At 45.0% G+C, this 17,562-nt stretch overlaps 1 protein-coding gene across 3 annotated transcripts in view; it reads left to right on the plus strand.

Annotated features, from left to right (window-relative positions):
• The window catches only part of mgab (MAX dimerization protein MGA b), a 29,675-nt gene extending 12,364 nt beyond the window's left edge, over positions 1–17,311 (plus strand). For all 3 annotated transcript variants that reach the window (XM_084082443.1, XM_084082442.1, XM_084082441.1), the window contains exons 5-21: positions 3–101; positions 575–700; positions 1,503–1,616; positions 1,820–2,294; positions 2,669–2,912; positions 3,111–3,336; positions 4,377–4,555; positions 4,872–5,145; positions 5,412–5,644; positions 6,788–7,066; positions 8,285–8,840; positions 9,497–10,197; positions 10,590–10,730; positions 12,368–12,514; positions 13,188–13,299; positions 13,534–14,070; positions 14,183–17,311. In XM_084082443.1, coding sequence (XP_083938569.1) covers positions 3–101; positions 575–700; positions 1,503–1,616; positions 1,820–2,294; positions 2,669–2,912; positions 3,111–3,336; positions 4,377–4,555; positions 4,872–5,145; positions 5,412–5,644; positions 6,788–7,066; positions 8,285–8,840; positions 9,497–10,197; positions 10,590–10,730; positions 12,368–12,514; positions 13,188–13,299; positions 13,534–14,070; positions 14,183–16,020 — 6,281 coding nt within the window. In that variant the 3' untranslated portion in view covers positions 16,021–17,311. The remainder of the gene's footprint in view (positions 1–2; positions 102–574; positions 701–1,502; positions 1,617–1,819; positions 2,295–2,668; positions 2,913–3,110; positions 3,337–4,376; positions 4,556–4,871; positions 5,146–5,411; positions 5,645–6,787; positions 7,067–8,284; positions 8,841–9,496; positions 10,198–10,589; positions 10,731–12,367; positions 12,515–13,187; positions 13,300–13,533; positions 14,071–14,182) is intronic.
• Positions 17,312–17,562: the final 251 nt, after the last annotated feature.

Below are 17,562 nucleotides of genomic sequence, written 5' to 3' on the forward strand. Positions count from 1 at the left end.
AGGGAGTGACGAAGACAAGATATGTCCTCTGCAGGAGGCTTTGCAGCAGGACCTCAGGGTTCTGAAGCACAGACAGGTCATCCATCCTGTCCTGCAGGAGGGTGAGTGGCGTCTCACCATGCACTGTTTCTCACCGTTATGTTATGTTTGTTTTATTTGACACGGACATCACAAATTACATTGGACAAACCAGATGCATTGTTTGAGTGTTATAGCACGAGTGCTAATATGTCTGACGTCTGGACCACCAGGGGTGTCCAAAAGGACCCTTACGTCTCTGTAACTCTGAGAGTGTACAAATGGAACCAAATGGGTCCATTTGGTTCCATTTGCACACTCTCAGATTAACACTGAGGATTTTACCCACAAAAAAAAAAATATATATATCAAATGGGGGGTCTGTGGCCTAATGCATATCAAACTGGGGGTCCTTGAAATGAAAAAGTTTGAGAATTTCTGTCATAATGCACACATACGCACACAAACCTATATCTCCCATCCGTATGGTTTATCACATTAGTGTAAGATGCTGCTTTCTTACCTCCTTTGACCAGTGTGTTTGTCCAATCTCTAGTGGGCCTGAAGCTGAGCCTCTTGGACCAGACCATGGTCATCGACCTGCAATACCTGGGCGTTCGTCTCCCCCTGCCACCTCCAGTCCTCCCAGAACAGCACGGTACTACTGATCCCACTCCCATCGGTACGTTTGCTTTTTGGAATGGTTTGCGAACACCAGGGACTAGCGACAATATCGTCGATCGCATAGTCCCATCCCTAGCGAACACCAATTTGTCCGTCAGTCAAATGCATTAAGCCCCGGTAATTACAGCACTGACAGTGCTGCTGACACAAGATATGGGCAGAATATGTACCAGCCATGTTGTCCTTTCAGCACGTTGCTGTTATTACAGTTATATTAGATGAAAGAGACTCTGTTTTACATTTGTGTCAATCAAATGGTATTATCCCAGTAATTACACCAACAGAGTGCAAATTAACGCGTGGTGTTAACGGAGGTTGGATGCCTCACTGCGCAATTATTTCCACACTAATTTATGCGGAACCATAAACCGCTGGCCCAAGGGAAAATAGGCCAATAATATCGTTAACTGCTATTTTACTTGTAAGAAACCTTTGGTATTTTATTTATTTTGGAACAGCGGTAGAAATGTTTTTTTCTTTCACATTTTCAGCTGTAATGAATGCAGCCAGTGAGCTTTTAATGAGCAAATACTTCAATGAGACTCCTGAAGCTCAATGAATGTAGTGCTCTACTAGTCAGCCATGCAGATGAAAAAAGGAAAAAGAAAAGCAAGACAATTCAGAATGGTCTCTTGCCCCAGTTGAATAGTGCGAGTTTAGCGGCACTTAACAATGATATTGTGAAGCAGCGTATGCAGCCATTGTGAAGTGGGGTTTGTTCAAATCGACTGAAGTGGGGGGCTGAAGTGTTAGAATCGCAGCCGTTCACTGAGCGTTAACGGCATATGTTTCCTCCACAGCTGGGGGATTGTCTTTTGTCTCGCGGACAGGAAAGACCAGTGACCTGACAAAGATAAAAGGATGGCGAGACAAGTTCATTAAGGGGAACGAATCATCTGCTCCTAAACGTGACAGTAAGAGTTGCCCTCTCTCATCCTCTTCTTGTTGATTGATTTTTCCCTTTTGTCAAGTTATAGGATTAGCATGCGTATTCCTATTTAAAAAAAGCCTTATTAAAATCTAAACGACTTAGGCATTGAGCTAAATGATTCTTACTGTGACGTTTTGGTCAGTAAATAATAATCGCCTTATCCCACTCTCTCTCTGTTTCCAATAGGGTCACAGAAGGACCTGTCTGCCTTCTGCAGCAACATGCTGGATGAGTATTTGGAGAGTGAAGCTCAGCAGATCAGCGAGCGTGCCGCTGCCTTCTCCACTAACTCTGAAGAAGTGTCGTATCGGCTGCCCTCCTCCAGCACCAGTTACGTGAAGACCCTGGACAGTGTGCTGAGGAAGCATCAAAACACCACACCAAAGCCAAAGGTGTGGTGGCCCCGGACCATCCGTCCCTGCCCTCTCTCTTTCAAACCCCTCCTGTATTCTGCCCTCGTTAGCCCCGTAACCTCCGCCCCTGACGTGGCGGCGAAGACCAAACACAGACCTATCGCTCCGAAACCCACCTGGGGTTTGGCGGTGAAACCCACCTGGGGGTCGGCGGTTTCGGAGACTGACAACACCCCGGCGCAAAAGCCTGCTGTGAAGAGGGGCCGTCGGCCTAAAGTTATTCAAGAAGCCAGTCCTCCTTCACTGAGGTAATTGGCATGGGACGTCCTTTCTTCACAGGTCTCAATTGTTTTGGGGAAATAACTTTAATTTCTAAAGAAGATTCTACTTTTCAGTGTAAATGTATTTATTTTTGTCTTGTATCAACAGCCACCCTAGTCCCAGTTTCTGTTAATTTCCTTCAGCACATAAATAAACCACATTGAACCTACCGGTATTCACATTGCGACCATTTTGCTCTTACTTCATACTCGGGCGATGCCCACCGCCCGAATATGAAGTAAGAGCAAAATAGCAGCCATGTATATGTTCAGCTGCAACCCACGGTGTTCCCCTGCTCCCTCTGCCTTCTCCTGCACCGAACAGTAATCTGAATCTTCCTTCTTTTCACTTGTCTGTGTAGTTGCCCTCCGGGAACCAGCCAGAAACCAGTGCAGGACCGTTCCCCTCCAGTAACCGGCCTGAAACCAGTGCCGAGCATGTGGTCAAGTGCTGGCTACATCATGGGGCCGACACCTTTCAGACCATTAAAGGCCCAGGTCAAACTTCTGGAAATGGAGACGGGAGCCTTCAACCAGGGTCTCAGAAGAACACACCTGACCCCACAGAGGGTTTCCATAGCTCTGTCCGTTATACTGACGGCTCAGGTAACGGCAACGTCCACTTGTTGTTTGTTTTAACCCTGATGTTTGTCTTGGGCTGACTCCTGGACAATGACTTGGAATATCTCAGACTATCTTGTGCTTTGGCTTTTGCCATTTACACACACACACACACACACACACACTCGTTGTGTACTGTTTTGACTGACCTTGCCCCCCCCCCCCCCCTTTCGTACCAACCAGATGGATCACTACCACAAAGAGGATGTCCCAGAGTACCAGAAGCCCAGTGGGCCAGAGTGTGGGCAGGAGTTCTGCACACTGGGCTGTGTGTGTTCCAGTCTCAGGAGAGAAAACAGGGGACCACTTCACTGCCGACGGCCGGACTGCATGTTTGGCTGTGCCTGCTTCAAGGGCAAGTTCATCAAGCGGGTCAACGAGGAGGAGGAGGAGGATGCGAACGTTTACAGTAAGTCTGGGTTTATGTTTGATTAACCCGTCCTCTATTCTTGGTAAAACAAGACTTGAGTTGCTCTGTACTTGGTGTGCTCTTTTTTTCGATCTGCACCAGATCTCTCTGCCGAAATTGGCCGTTCTACAAGGTCACAACGCGTCACGTTGGCAACCCGTTGTGAACTTGTAGATGCTATCTTTGGCGAAATATATAATAAAGCATAATACAGCAATCAAATGTGCAACGAGGGACAGGTTGATAACATGGCACAATTAGCTTTACCACATTTGCTATGTATTCATTTATTTTCACGATTTAAAGTTTTGTTTTAATACTAGCCATTCTTTTTTTTCTTGTTTTTTTATTTTAATTTTTCTTGCCATTTGTAATGATAATAATAATAGCTTGAATTTATGTAGCGCTTTTCATGAAACCAAGGACGCTTTACATCATGATTCATAAACAATGAACAACCAGCAAACAAAACACACAACCAAACAAAACACACAACTATTTTCCATAAGCCTGAGAGAATGGGTGTCTTTTCAAGGCAGCCTTAAAAGACTTCAGTGTTGGAGGCTTGGAGCATGGTGAATCTCCATTGGGAGAGAGTTACACAGGGTGTAAGAAGCCTGTATTTGATAGTGTTGAAAGAGACAGAAAGTACAGAGAGAGTAGGGGAATGACATAAGGCAAATGGTATCGAACCGGCATTTAGTGCTCATGTGGTAATGCACTCTAACCACTTGGCTATCGGCTCACCCTATCCCAATCATTCCTAATAAATACTCCCTCATTTTGGTTACAATTCCCTGCATATCTTGTGTTGACCACAACCTTCGATGATCCAACAATTAATCTCATACAACCTTTTTTATGCGTCGTTGTACGACAGTGTTGTGCAGAAATAGCTGATCTACATGCAACGCGCCCATGCAATGTGTTGTGAGCTTGTAGATTTTCTATTTTTGCAATTTTTTAATGTTTGTATGAAAATGAATGCCCCAAAATAAGTTGAAAGGGGTCAATAATGAAATGCTTGTGTCCATCCCCAGTGGTCCGTAACATGGATGCCCAGCCCGACCCAGGCTCTCATTCTGAGGTACTGTGGGATCAACGCTCTGCTGAAGAGGACCCAGAACCCGTCTTCTCACCCAAGCGCGCCATCGATCTCGATCCGGCCCCTCGGATTCTACCTGTCATAAAGCGATACGTCCCTCGGCTCAGCGATCCGGTATTGCACAGTTCATAGTCTAAAAAACGTTTTCAAAGCCTGAACTTATTATGAAATCTATGTAAATAGTTATCTTTTCTTTTATTGCTGTTTTCAATTCTATACATTTATTGAATTATAAATTGGAAGAGCAGTTGTGATGACATTTATTCATGCTCCTTTATTCACATTTAGTAACTTTTAACCACTTATGCCCTATTTTATACTTTTCGAAAATATTTCCGAACGTATTACAACATGCCCGAAATAGGGACGCCAGCTTGAACGTGTTTAACTCTGATCGAGAAATGACAGGTCTCTCAAACTCTCTTTGCAGATAAGGGAGGAAGATAAAGATCCCGTTTATAAGTACTTTGAGCGCATGATGACTTGCGCCCGTGTGAGAGAGTTCACCAACAACCCTGCTCCTGCTGAGCCCAACCTACCCGAGTCCCCCAAGTCCACTACGCCAGCATGCCCGGTTCCCCCTAGCAGCAAGAATGTCCCCACCCAGAATGTCCCCACCCAGAATGTCCCCGCCAAGAATGTCCCCACCAAGAATGTCCTCACCCAGAAAGTCCCCACCACCGTGCTGAAGATGAAGACTGCAGGTAAAGAAACACTTGAGGATTTTTTTATTAGTTACTTTCTTTTAGGGCTTATGTCCTTAGCGATTATTATAATTGAATAACGGAGAAGCATAGCGAAGCGTTTGCAAATTTTCTTTTAAACTCTATGCTTGTCTTTAATCTGACCTTGAATGGCACTTTGGTTGACACTTGGTCATTGTAAATGTAAATGTGCTTTATAAATAAAAGCTGAGTTGAGTCTGTTGCGTATGTTTCTGTTCATGAATCCATCCCTTTACCTCTTCCAGCAGCACGGCCGTTGCCGAAGGACTCCACCAAAGGGCCTCCAAAAATCAAGCGGCTGTTGGAGGTGCAGTCAAAATGCCAGTGGGCCGCGGACCGCCAAGTTGTACTGAGAGATCTGTGCAGTCGCATGACGCAGAACAACTTCCCGCCTGAATTCTCCATTGGACCTTACCGCATCCGCCTGATGGAAAGAATCACCAAACGAAACCACAGCTGGACCACCATGACCTACAAGGTATGGAGTTGTCCCCGCCAGGCAGAGGAGGAGCACAATTCAAGAGTTGAATTAGCCTTTCTAATAGAGAGTATGCACATGTCACTTTTCCACCGGGACACACCCCCCTCATCTAGACTGAGTGGCAAAACATTGAACAGCATGGAGCATTGGGAACGCTCGTTGGAAATCACTCAACGGTCATGCTTACCACCTGTTTCTAAATTGCACATAATGCAGGAGGCAGCAGGACGTTGGGTTGCTGAAAACATGCGCTTCCAAACTCTGATACTTAGAAAAATAATCACATGCACAGAATTTATTGACAAAAAGTAGCTCAGAACCTGTCTACGGTGGATTTTTATGAAACAAAAACTTTGCAGATAGAGGATAATTCAAGCTTTCCGTACAGCTGCCATGTTGGTGAGTTTAACATTGTTTAAAACAATCAGATAGGACCTTTCTGTTTGGATGTATGGACTGTCAAGGCCAGAAAGTATTTTTTTGCCACTCAGTAGGGGTCCCCGCATAACGTCTGGGTACGATGATGTCACACGCATAGGCTGGGTTTTCTGGTAATGGAAGTCGATTGGATGCAAAGACCGCCCACAAACTACTTCACGTGTAATGTTGGGCACAAAAGCAACCCAGCAAGCACAGTCAGGACCCGGACCAATCAGTGACGTCTCGATTGGGGCTAGATCAAGTCAAACCAAGACAAGTCAGATCTGGCCCAGAATATCACCTGATTTCAACCAAAATTAATCCTGACCACAAAAACGTCACTTCCAGGACGTCATCTAAACACATTCTCATCACCCAAAATTGCTGTCCAAATGTCCATATGATGTGCCGGTGATGACGTCCTGTAAATGACGTAAAGATCATCCCCATATGGGCTGTGATCTGGCCTAGTCCTGAACGTCACCGGGGTGATGACCGGGCGTCATCATAACGTCATTGTGCTTGCTGGGAATGTTTTGGTAGTGTGTCCTTATGTCTGCACAAAAAAAGCTTTTATATCGCACGATGGAGACTATGTGTGGGGGCTTTTTGCATTCAGTTCTTCCAATTAAGTATAATTAATTATTATTACTGCAAAACCAATGTGACTCTCCATCTCTGGTGTTTCACGATCTCTTCCACTCTGCCACCCTTCATTAGGTCCGCATCAGCAAGCCGAAGAAGAAGAAGGTTGAGCCGGTGAAGGCTGCGGAGGTGGAGGCTGAGCCGGTGGAGGTTGAGTCGGAGGAGTGGGGGTGGGACGAGGCGACTGACAACAACAGCTCTGAGGAAGAGCGAGAGCCCGTGGAGGAGGAGATGCCCCCCGGAAAGCCAGAGATTCGGGTGGGAGTCACTCCCTTCCTGAGTGGGGTGCTGCCTGCTGGCCATCTCAAAGCCAGGAAGAGACGCGCCGGCAAGGAACCAGTGGGACTCGTAAAGGTCAGTCAGTTAGTAATACCACTTAGTTCTCAACAGCAGTAATGATGAGTTGGTCAATGACAATTAATAAGCCCTATTATTATATTAATTTTGTTTTATCATTTCTGATGGCCTCTAGACCAAGGGTCTTCAACAGGGGGTCCGGGACCCCTAGGGGGTCCTCAGAGTTACTACAGGGGGTCTGCCAAATCTTTGTGTGAAATGATTTTTTTTATCTTAACCACTTGAACCCTAGCATCCCTTTTTCTGAGGAAAACTTTAGCCCAAAAATAGCAGATCTACAGCGCGAGGCGCTATTTTTTAGCAAAGAGGCTGGGTGTAGAGCGAAAAAAGAGCAGACTAAAAGTAAATGAAAAAAGTTTCATCTGAAACACAATTTTATACAATATAGAGGGGGTCCCTGCTTCATCTCTCACTCAGCTAGGGGGTCCTTGGCCTGAAAACGTTGAAGACCCCTGCTCTAGAGCTAACCAAGTCGAGGCTTTGAAGTGAATTCTGGGTATCGTACGTTAGAGAGCCATTTGCCAGTGTTCAGAATGGCACCGAATGTTTTCTTAGCCGGTATTGCATGTAATAAAAAAGAAATCAATGCAGTGCATCTAAAGTTAAATTATCCAATGTCAACTGCTGTAATCAGGAGTCTGTCCATGTACCTTTTCAGTGGAGCTGCTTTAGTGTTCATTAATTCCAATAGAAAATGACGATAGTCAAATACGTACATATCCTTAAACCTAATGGATGGGTTGCCATGTCATTTGCTGTGAACCATGATCAGTAGGTGTGGGGAGTAGCATGGCCCCTAGGGGCCACTAGTGGGGCTTTTAGAATCTCAGCACAGTCAAACGGCATTATGGGTGGGTTGGGTTGTGACGACAGGCTTTTGGTATGTTCAATTAATACCTGAGGGCGGAGTGCCTGTGGTGAAGTTGATTTAGGCTGAATATACTGTATAATCACAGGGTGTGTTGCAGGAATGTAGTTGACCAATCAATTATTTTATGAAGGAGAAATACTTTATGCCAATATTCTCTGCATGTCATGGAAAACAACAGTTTTACTTGATTTTATCTGTGAACATGTGGGTTAGAATGCATATAAAATTGCTTGAGGGATTCATACCATAGTGAAACAGAGAAGCATAACATTATAGAGTGAAAACGTCAGGTGTTCAGGAACTAAAACGTATAACACATCTCTCTCTCTCTGCCTTTGCAACAGGTGAACCACAAAAGCTACAATCAGGCGCGGCTGCTGCTGGGTGTTATGGGATCTCTGCACCCAGCCAATCGGCTGGCAGCCTACGTAACGGGACGGCTACGCACCGCAACCAAGCTTCCGTCGAAAAGCAGTCAGAAACGAGAAGCTGACCTCGGCAAAAAGCCCGCCAGTTGTCCAAAGCCAGAATCTGAACTCAGCAAAAAGCTTCACGCCATTTGTCCAAAACCACAACCTGACCTCAGCAAAAAGCCTGCCATTTGTCCAAAACCACAATCTGACCTCCGCAAAATGCCTGCCATTTGGCCAAAACCACAAACTTACCTTGGTATAAAGCCCGCCATTTGTCCAAAACCACTAACTTACTTTGGGAAAAATCCCACCATTTATCCAAGACCACCAGCAATCCTTAGAAAGCCCACCCCACTGGTGGGCCTTACTCAGTTTGTAAAGCTTACAGACCAGGTTGCACCTCTTCACCCTCCTCCTCCTCCTCCTCCGCTGCAGGAGGCAGCAGTCAAGCCCAAGCTGCAGAGAGGACCAAGGGGACCATATAACGGTTAGAACACTATTGTTTTGTGTGACCGCTTGATTGTGTCATTTTGATTGATTTGATTTAGGACTGCAACTATCGATTCTTTTCTTAGCGATTATCCTTTCAATTACTTTTTTGTATTAACCCATTAAGACCTGGAACGCATCTGTGTCACTTTTTGATTTGAGCCAAAAAGCATTATTTTACACTTTGGCTATTTAAAAATAGCAGATATACAAGCTCATAGCGCGGCACCGAGTGCCGCGCTATGAGCTTGTAGATCTGCTATTTATGAAAAATCGTGAATGTGTGCAAATCTTTGAATATATATTATTTTAAAGCGAACATTTTGAACTAAAATCTTTGCTTCTGGGGTCCCTGGAACAAAATATTTTGAGATGGGGGGTCCGCGGTCAAATACATATCATTTTGAGGGTCCTTGACATGAAAAAGTTTGAGAACCACTGATATAGAAACATACGTTTTTCAGAATACTGTTGGGATTTAGAAAAAGTTTCTAGAATCGGAACCTCAGGCCTTAATGGGTTAATCAAATCGAGGCATAATGGCAAAATTAGGGAGAAATAAGGTGTCAAAATAATTGGCTAATCTAAATGATATAATATATTTAGTGTGTATATTATTAACCTCTAACATGCCGTCTCGTTTCTCATCTCCAGTCAACAAGCCTACTCCCACTCCCACTCCCATGGTAACTTTCATCAGTAACCGCCACGGCGCTCTCATGCCCTCCGGCAACAACGCCTCCTCCTCGCCCATCTCCCTGACAGTCTCCCCGTCGCTCAAATCGCCCAGCTTCCTGGGACAGAGCGGGACATATTCCTTCAGGATCTGCCCTCCACCGGCTGACCAGAGCCAGGCGACCCCCTCACAGGGAGTCACCCTACCCGGGGGCTTCACTCTCATCCAGCTCCCTAAGCCTGAAGACGTGCAACGCGCACAACAGGAGGCCACTGCAAACGCCAAGGTTATTGAGGCTGCTAAACTCCAACAATTGAAAGAAAGAGTTGTTTCCGATTCCGCCGCAGCCAATCCACGCGTTGACAAACCTGGTTTGGTCTCAGACGGCGTCCTCATCCGAAACAAGGTGATAGCGAGCATCAGATCCGGTGAGGCCGGCTCCTCCCCACAGCTGAATTGCGAAGAGACGATGCCGTCGGATGAAAGTGACGAAGCTGAGAAGTATAAGAGCAGTAAAGCGATGAAGGAAATAATGGACCGCGTTGAGAGGGATAAATGGAATAGACGGGTGAAGACAGAGCCCACCATTGAGACGGATAATTGGAATACAGGTGTGAAGAGAGAGCCAGACGATCCTTCAGAGTACATCTCTTCTGATTCTTCTGACTACGAGTGTAATGTAAGAAAACGTGTGATTGCATTTTAAATCACCACCACCCCTCTTCAGCTCCTTACACACATAAAGACACCATCTCTAAGTTATCAACAGCTTTTCACAGTGGTTCCACGGTGTCTATGCTCTCTTGGTTTGCAATGTGCACATATTGATGTGAACCGGCACCTCTTTAAAAAATATGCTCTCTTGGTTTGCAATCTGGACATATTGACGTGAACCTGCACCTTTTTAAAAATGTTAAACTACACACAGAGTTCTATAGCAATACTAAATATTATGTTAACTATTGCTGTGACATGCCTAACCTAGATGAGTTCATGCCACTGTTTAATCACAATGTTGTAGACATGATTATATTTCTAAAACTCAGAGCTACATACTTCTGTTTTCTCCAGGATGACTCGGTAGACATTGAAACCGTGCAAGATACCGATCAAATTGTCTCTGAAATGAGGGCTTCTGCCAGGGCCATATTGAGGAGGGAGTCTGCTGAGGATTCTGGATCATCAAACGGACAGAAAAATAATAATAATAAGGTAGGGTCTTTGTCTCTGTGTTCCCTGGTGGCTGCTTGCATGTCACAACCTCTAATCTCTGTATATTTCTGTATTGTCTTTCTTATGCAGCAGTCACAATTAAACCAGCACACTAAGACGGCAACAGCCAGGAACCATTCATAAAGAATCAAATGCTGCAGTGTCATTATTAACAATGGGAAGGATGTGCTGTCAGGGTTTTAGAACTACAAGCACAATTAAACTGTAACTTTCAGAAAAATTCAGCTGGAATCTAAATTGTTACTTTAAAGGAGGAGTTCACCCAAAAAAGGACTTATTTTCTATCAATTGCACACCCTATGAAGCCTTGAATCCATGGATTCTTTTTTGTTTTTGTCGCATTCCTAAGCTAATAATTTGATTCCCGTCTCCTACCGGCTAATGTATCCGGTAGGAGACACAAAGTAGATTATTTGTGTCTCCTACTGGAAATACACCCGTCATCAAATTATTGGCTTAGGAATGCCACAAAAACGGGGGCACGGTGGCGCAGTCGGTAGCGCTGTCGCCTCACAGCTAGAAGGTCCTGGGTTCGATTCCCGCCAGGGACGCTGTGGGCGCTGGGGGCGTGTTCTCTCCTCCACGTCATCGGCGCCCATACCCTAGGTGGGGTTGGCGAAAGGGCCTACTCTGTGTGGAGTTTGCATGTTCTCCCCGTGTCTCCTAGGGTAGTTAATACCCTCACAAAAACATGTAGTAATCCTGGTCACTATACTGCCTCCCCCTGGTCAGCCGGGGCGCCTGATGGAGGAGATGGGAACTGGTTGGAATAACGTGTTCCTTCCACGCGCTATGTCCAACCAGGGAAACTCCCCCCTGTCGGGTGATAAGAAGCGGCCTGCTTGCTCCTCATGCATTGAAGGAGGCATGAGCTTCAGCTTGGGCTCTCCCTAGGCTGGCAGAGGGTAGGTAGTGCCCAGGATTACATAGGCAATTGGCACTGGGTGAAAAAATGTGGGTTACAAAAAGTCGTGGGATAAAAATTATCAAAAAAAAAAAAAAAAAAAAAAAAAAGGAATGCCACAAAAACAAAAATAAATCCATGAAATCAAGGCTTCATGGGGTGTGTAATTGATAGAAAATAAGTCGTTTTTTGGGTGAACTCCTCCTTTAAACCACTTGCACCCCTATATTGGGCAATTAAAATATTTTAAACATTTCCAAAAATATGTCACATTGTGTGTTTTGCGCTTGTAGATCAACTATTTTCACGCAACAGCAAATATAAAATAGGGCTTAAGTGGTAAGACCAATTGACTAGCACTTGCCACAAGCATCTGATTTGTACTGTTTGTTCCAAAACTGTTAAGATATGCAATTTACAAATGGAGAGCATGATGTGTAACAATCCCATTTACTATTTCAGTGTGAAAGTCAAGTAGTCTGTTGTACACACACACACACACACACACACACACACACACACACACACACACACACACACACACACACACACACACACACACACACACACACACACACACACACACACAATCCTCCTATCGCAGATTTGTGATTGTTTTAAATTTGGTATTTTGTGGGCAGTCTCCATTGTCTGCTCTATTCGGGACCACCGATCTGGGATTAATGGTTCAACATTCTTCTGTCCTCCCCAGCAATATGACGGTGAGGAATTACATAAACGGAATTGCCACAATTTGATTGAGAGACGGAGGCGCTCAGAGCACAGAGACCTGTTCACCAGGCTGCAGACCCTCCTCCGCAGTGACCCGCGCGTCCCCAAGTTACATCTCCTCTCTCAGGTAAGACACAACCCCTGAACGGCCAGCCATGCTCAGTAGATTACTTACTAAGGAAAGATGTTGCCATTAGCCACGCAAAGACCCATGCATGATACACACTTCATCCATGAGCCACCAGGTTACTAGCAACTAGCAACTAGCAACCATTTCGGCCTCACACGTCACGAAAATAGCCGATCTACAAGCTCACAACCCACCGCATCACGATGCGTTCTGAGCTTGTAGCTCTGCTCTTTTCACTGTACAATACTGCTGTGATGTGTAAGAATTAAGCATATAGGCCTAGGCTTTTTTTGCAGAATTTCCACTATAACGGCGTGCACAAAATAAGGACACCAGGGTTAATGTGATTGAGTTAAACGGTTTGCTAGTTACAAGAATAGTGCTATAGGTTGTTGCAGTGCAGTGCAAAAACATCTGCTGACTCATGCACAGGTCACGGTGTTGCCATCATGATCTATGGTACTTTTTAATAGCATGACACGTAAACGTGTATAACAAAAACAGTATAGTATCCCGTTAGGAGGTTTGCAGTGACCCGCAAATAATTGTAATGCACTTTTCATTCTATGCATGAACGATGCTGCTTATTATAACTCAAAGCTCAAGGCCGCTTGGATCTGTTTGAATTGATGATCACCATGTGGGTCACTATCTATCCACTATGTTTCAGGCTCTGACTGAGATCCGTACTCTAGTGGAGACTTCAAAAAATCTGGAGGAGAACAAGAAGATGTTGACGGAGATGCAGTCTATCTACATAAAGGAGCTTTCCCGCTTGTCTGGTATAAAATTCTGTTTCATTTGTCCTGTTTCACACTATACTTTTGCTCTCTATACTTAGGTGCATGCTTGCAAAATGAATATCTAGTGATAATGAATTATATGATATACATATGGGGGACATACAGATAAACATTATTCTAGACAGTTGGCCAGATTTCATCCTATTTCACCCAACCCTGTTGCAGTACTTGAATCTGGTGAAGTCTGTCTTACATTGAACCTCATCTCTGCAGGTAAGCCGGAGGTGTTGATCAAGACAAAGCTGAAACAGATCTATGAAAAGAAGAAATTATTGGATGTTCAGAGAGCGGGTTCGGGGTCGCAAGAGGAGCCTGAAACGTCTACGTACCTGCCGATGCTTCCGCCGAAGCTCGAGTCTTCTTGGCGTTGCTCCGAGTCCCAGCCTCAGCCTGAAGGATCCACAGCTCGCCCTCCAGGCCAGGTCCCTGCAGTCCCTCAGTTCCAACTGAAGTACCAGCCTCAAACACTCACCTCACTGAACGGCCAGACTGATGCCCAGCTTCAAGCACCCAAAGGCACCGTGCCCATCCGCACCCTAGTGCTAGTCCCTGCACCTAAAGATGCAACCAAATCCAACTCTGGCGATAAACCCAGTGTCTCTCTCAGTGTGGCCAACTCTGTAGATAAACCCAGTGTCTCTTCATCCTGTCCGTCGGAATCCGCCCCTCAAGCAGCTGGGAAGACAATTGCTCTTCCTCTGATTCGCTCAAAGACTGGCAGGATCATACTTCCCTCATCTCTGAGACCAGGTGAGTTGTAATAAGATGGGATAAATCTATTAGTTTATATTTGTTCCCTCAGATTTCCCTGATTTGGATTCCCTCTGACTTAATACTTGTACGTATGTGTGTCTTCTCACAGCTTCCGAAGGATACTATACACTGATGCTGATGGGATTAAACAAGAATGCAGAAGAGCGGGAGAAAGAGCGGGTAGAGGAGCAGGAGAAAGCGCTCAAGGCTGCACGTATGATGGCGCTGAATGACGAGAAGCGGGAGAAAGTTCTCACTGCATCAAGTAACTTGGTGCTGAATGCAGAGGTGCGTGGGATATCGCTAATTGCCTCAAGTAGCCCTGTGCTGAACGCAGAGGAGCAGGAGAAAGCGCTCATTGCATCAAGAAACTTGGTGCCTTCTGAACTCAACTTATCTGCAGACCAAGAAAAACCATGTTCCGAGCAGCCATCGGACAGCTTGGAGGAAGAGCAGAATTTAGACAGTACAGGCCCAGTGAAGGCAGAGAATGTGGTGTCCAATCCCGAGGAGAAGATATTCTCCGCAGAGAATGTGGTGTCCAATCCCCAGGAGAAGAAGATATTCTCCACCTGGGGTTTGTTGGACAGGACAAGATTGCCCATGAAACGGCCTCTGGTCGAGATCGCCAGCTTGGAGGAAGAGCAGAATTTAGACAGTACAGGCCCAGTGAAGGCAGAGAATGTGGTGTCCAATCCCCAGGAGAAGATATTCTCTGCAGAGAATGTGGTGTCCAATCCCCAGGAGAAGATATTCTCTGCAGAGAATGTGGTGTCCAATCCCCAGGAGAAGATATTCTCCACAGAGAATGTGGTGTCCAATCCCCAGCAGGAGAAGATATTCTCCTCCTGGGGATTGTTGGACAGGACAAAATTGCCCATGAAACGGCCTCTGGTCGAGATCGCCCGTCTCAACAAATCCATCTTCTCGTCATCGGTGCCCCTACAGCCCGTCGACAAAATGGTGAACGGTGGCAGATTGCTGGTTGTCAGCAAAATTGGACAAACTGCCTCATTGTGTTTCAAGCCCGATGTTTCCCAAAGTGCAACTCTTGAAAAGCAAGAAGCAGAACTTTATATTGAAGTTCCTGAGCCATCATCTTCCGTAGCCCGCCGCGGCCCAGGTAGGCCTCGGAAGAATCCCTTGGCTGCCCCCGTCGGTGGGCCGCCAATCCGCGTCATTCGCGTCATTCCAAATGGGGGAACCCGTTTCACAAAACTTACCACAAACACTCAAAGTAAACCTACCATAAACACTCAAAGTACAGCAAACCAGCCAGGGAGTAATGAGGAACAACCAGGTAGTACCGCGGACCATCCAGGCAGTACTGCAGAACATACAGGGAGTGCTGCAGAACAAACGGGTAGTACCACGCCAGGCAGTACTGCAGAACAACATGGGAGTACTGTGGAAGAACCTGGGAGTACTGTGGAAGAACCGGTTAGTACTGCTGAACAACCCGAAAGTACAGCGGACCAACGCGGGAGTACTGAGGAACAACCCGGGAGTACTGAGGACAGCCTCGAAAAGGTCAGTGAAGCACCCAAAAGCCCGGCACCAGTCAAACGGGGTGTAGGGAGGCCCCGCAAGAGGCCCCGTGTGGATTCACCCAGCCCTGTCAGTCCAAGTAGAGTCACTCGGAGTGTAGGCACACCTGGTCGGGGTAGAGGTAGGGGTAGAGGTAGGGGTAGAGGTACACCTGGTAGGGGTAGAGGTACACCTGTTGGGCAAATGGCAAGCAGTCCAACTAAGGTTGGTCGAGCTGAGCAAAGCCCTGCAGAGTCAACGTGCAGTAAAAACACTCCTGTTTCTAAGCCTAAAGACAGCCCTGCCACTGTCAACCCCACACGGCATATGACTCGAGGTGCTTTAGGAAAGGACTTCCCCAGTGCTAAGAAAAGGTCCTGGCTTGACATGGAAAAGGAACTGGAAGAGGGGGAGGTCTAGAGCTCACACCTGCTTACTGTCACTATATGAACTACTGCTAGATATGCTTAGGATGAACCAATGCATAATGACCCTTCAATCTCCCTATGCAGCAAAACGTATACTGTATGTTGGCATGTTTCAAAATACACAAAAATAGGCAACACATATATTTTGGACACTCCTTAAACATATATTTCCAGGATCCAGAATATGTTTAAATGTGTTTTTTGTCAAGTTTGTCAAAAAATATATATATATTTTGAAACATATGTATGGTTAACACAATATGTCACAGTGAAACCTCATGCCACTATGGCCGTCTAGTGGTATCTCTAACATTATCCCTAATAATGTTATTAACTTACTCAAGGGGGTCAGTTGGCTATGATTACGAACAGAAGTCGGGTTCAATGAAAGCCTCACCAAATGTGCCTGCTGGGAAATCCAAAGGACCTGAGAACTATCGAGACTCCATCCTGCCACTAAAAGTAGTTGATTATGATTAGTTTCAGTGCATGTTAACAAACCTCAGTATGCCCTTTTTCATCACACTGTGCAGAAAGGCGTTCCTTTCAACAATGAAGTCTTTGAATGAGTTTTAACTCGATTTATTATGAATGTATAAAAGGTGAAGGAGGAGGTTGCTTCTCTGAGCCCCATATTGGGGCAAAACGACTGGTGGGTTAATTTGTTCTTTTGTCCAAATGTAGTCCTTTTTTCCTTTGCCACTGGCATATAAATCTATATTCTGTTGATGTTTTTTGTTGAAGTAATTTATCATTGCCTCGTCTCACACAAAAGAGAATGTGGATTTGAATTGAAAACCATGTTATCTGCAATGTTGTATTTAGACCTTTCTGTTGAGGTCTCAGATTGTCTCTTGAATAAGGGTTGGATGGTGCTTTGTGTCACAAACACTGTAAAATATCTGTTCATCAGTTTCCCCCTTTTTTTTTACTGGGAAGCTGGTAATTGCTTTTGTCATTTAATTTGTGGTGTTCATTTGTTGCTGCACTTTATATATTTGGTAGACAACCCATAGCATACATTCTCTCATTAATGTGTATTCTGTTCCCTATATGTAATAAAATCTGCTCATGATAATGGTTAGATGAGCTTATTGGTTGAGTGAAAGTATGCAAATAAATGTACTCATGTTTAATATTTGATTTCACATCGTCTCACTCAAGGAATCAAAGATGACAAGTGTGTAAAAAGAGTCTGTAAATATCCCTTCACCCTTCATAATTTTATTTTATTTTCTCCCAAACAACAAAAATATGAGTGGCCTTGAAAATGAATAAATGCATTTGTGGCACATTTCAGACATCAGCCTTCTTCCTTTTTTTAAGTTCACTTTGTCATACAGATCTATTGTGGTCAGGTCAAATTTGACCAGTGTCAAGTTAAAATATTTCATAAATATTATAGGCCTACTGTTGTTGTTTTTTTAACCCATGAAAGAACTCTTCAAAACGGCTATATAAACAACAAAACTGTGGTTATAATTTTTTATTGTGAGGACACCTCTGAGCAAACGGTGATTCAACCTGATTCTCC

The sequence above is a fragment of the Gymnoscopelus microlampas genome, assembly GCF_963454915.1.
Source record: "Gymnoscopelus microlampas genome assembly, chromosome: 16".
NCBI lineage: Eukaryota > Metazoa > Chordata > Actinopteri > Myctophiformes > Myctophidae > Gymnoscopelus > Gymnoscopelus microlampas.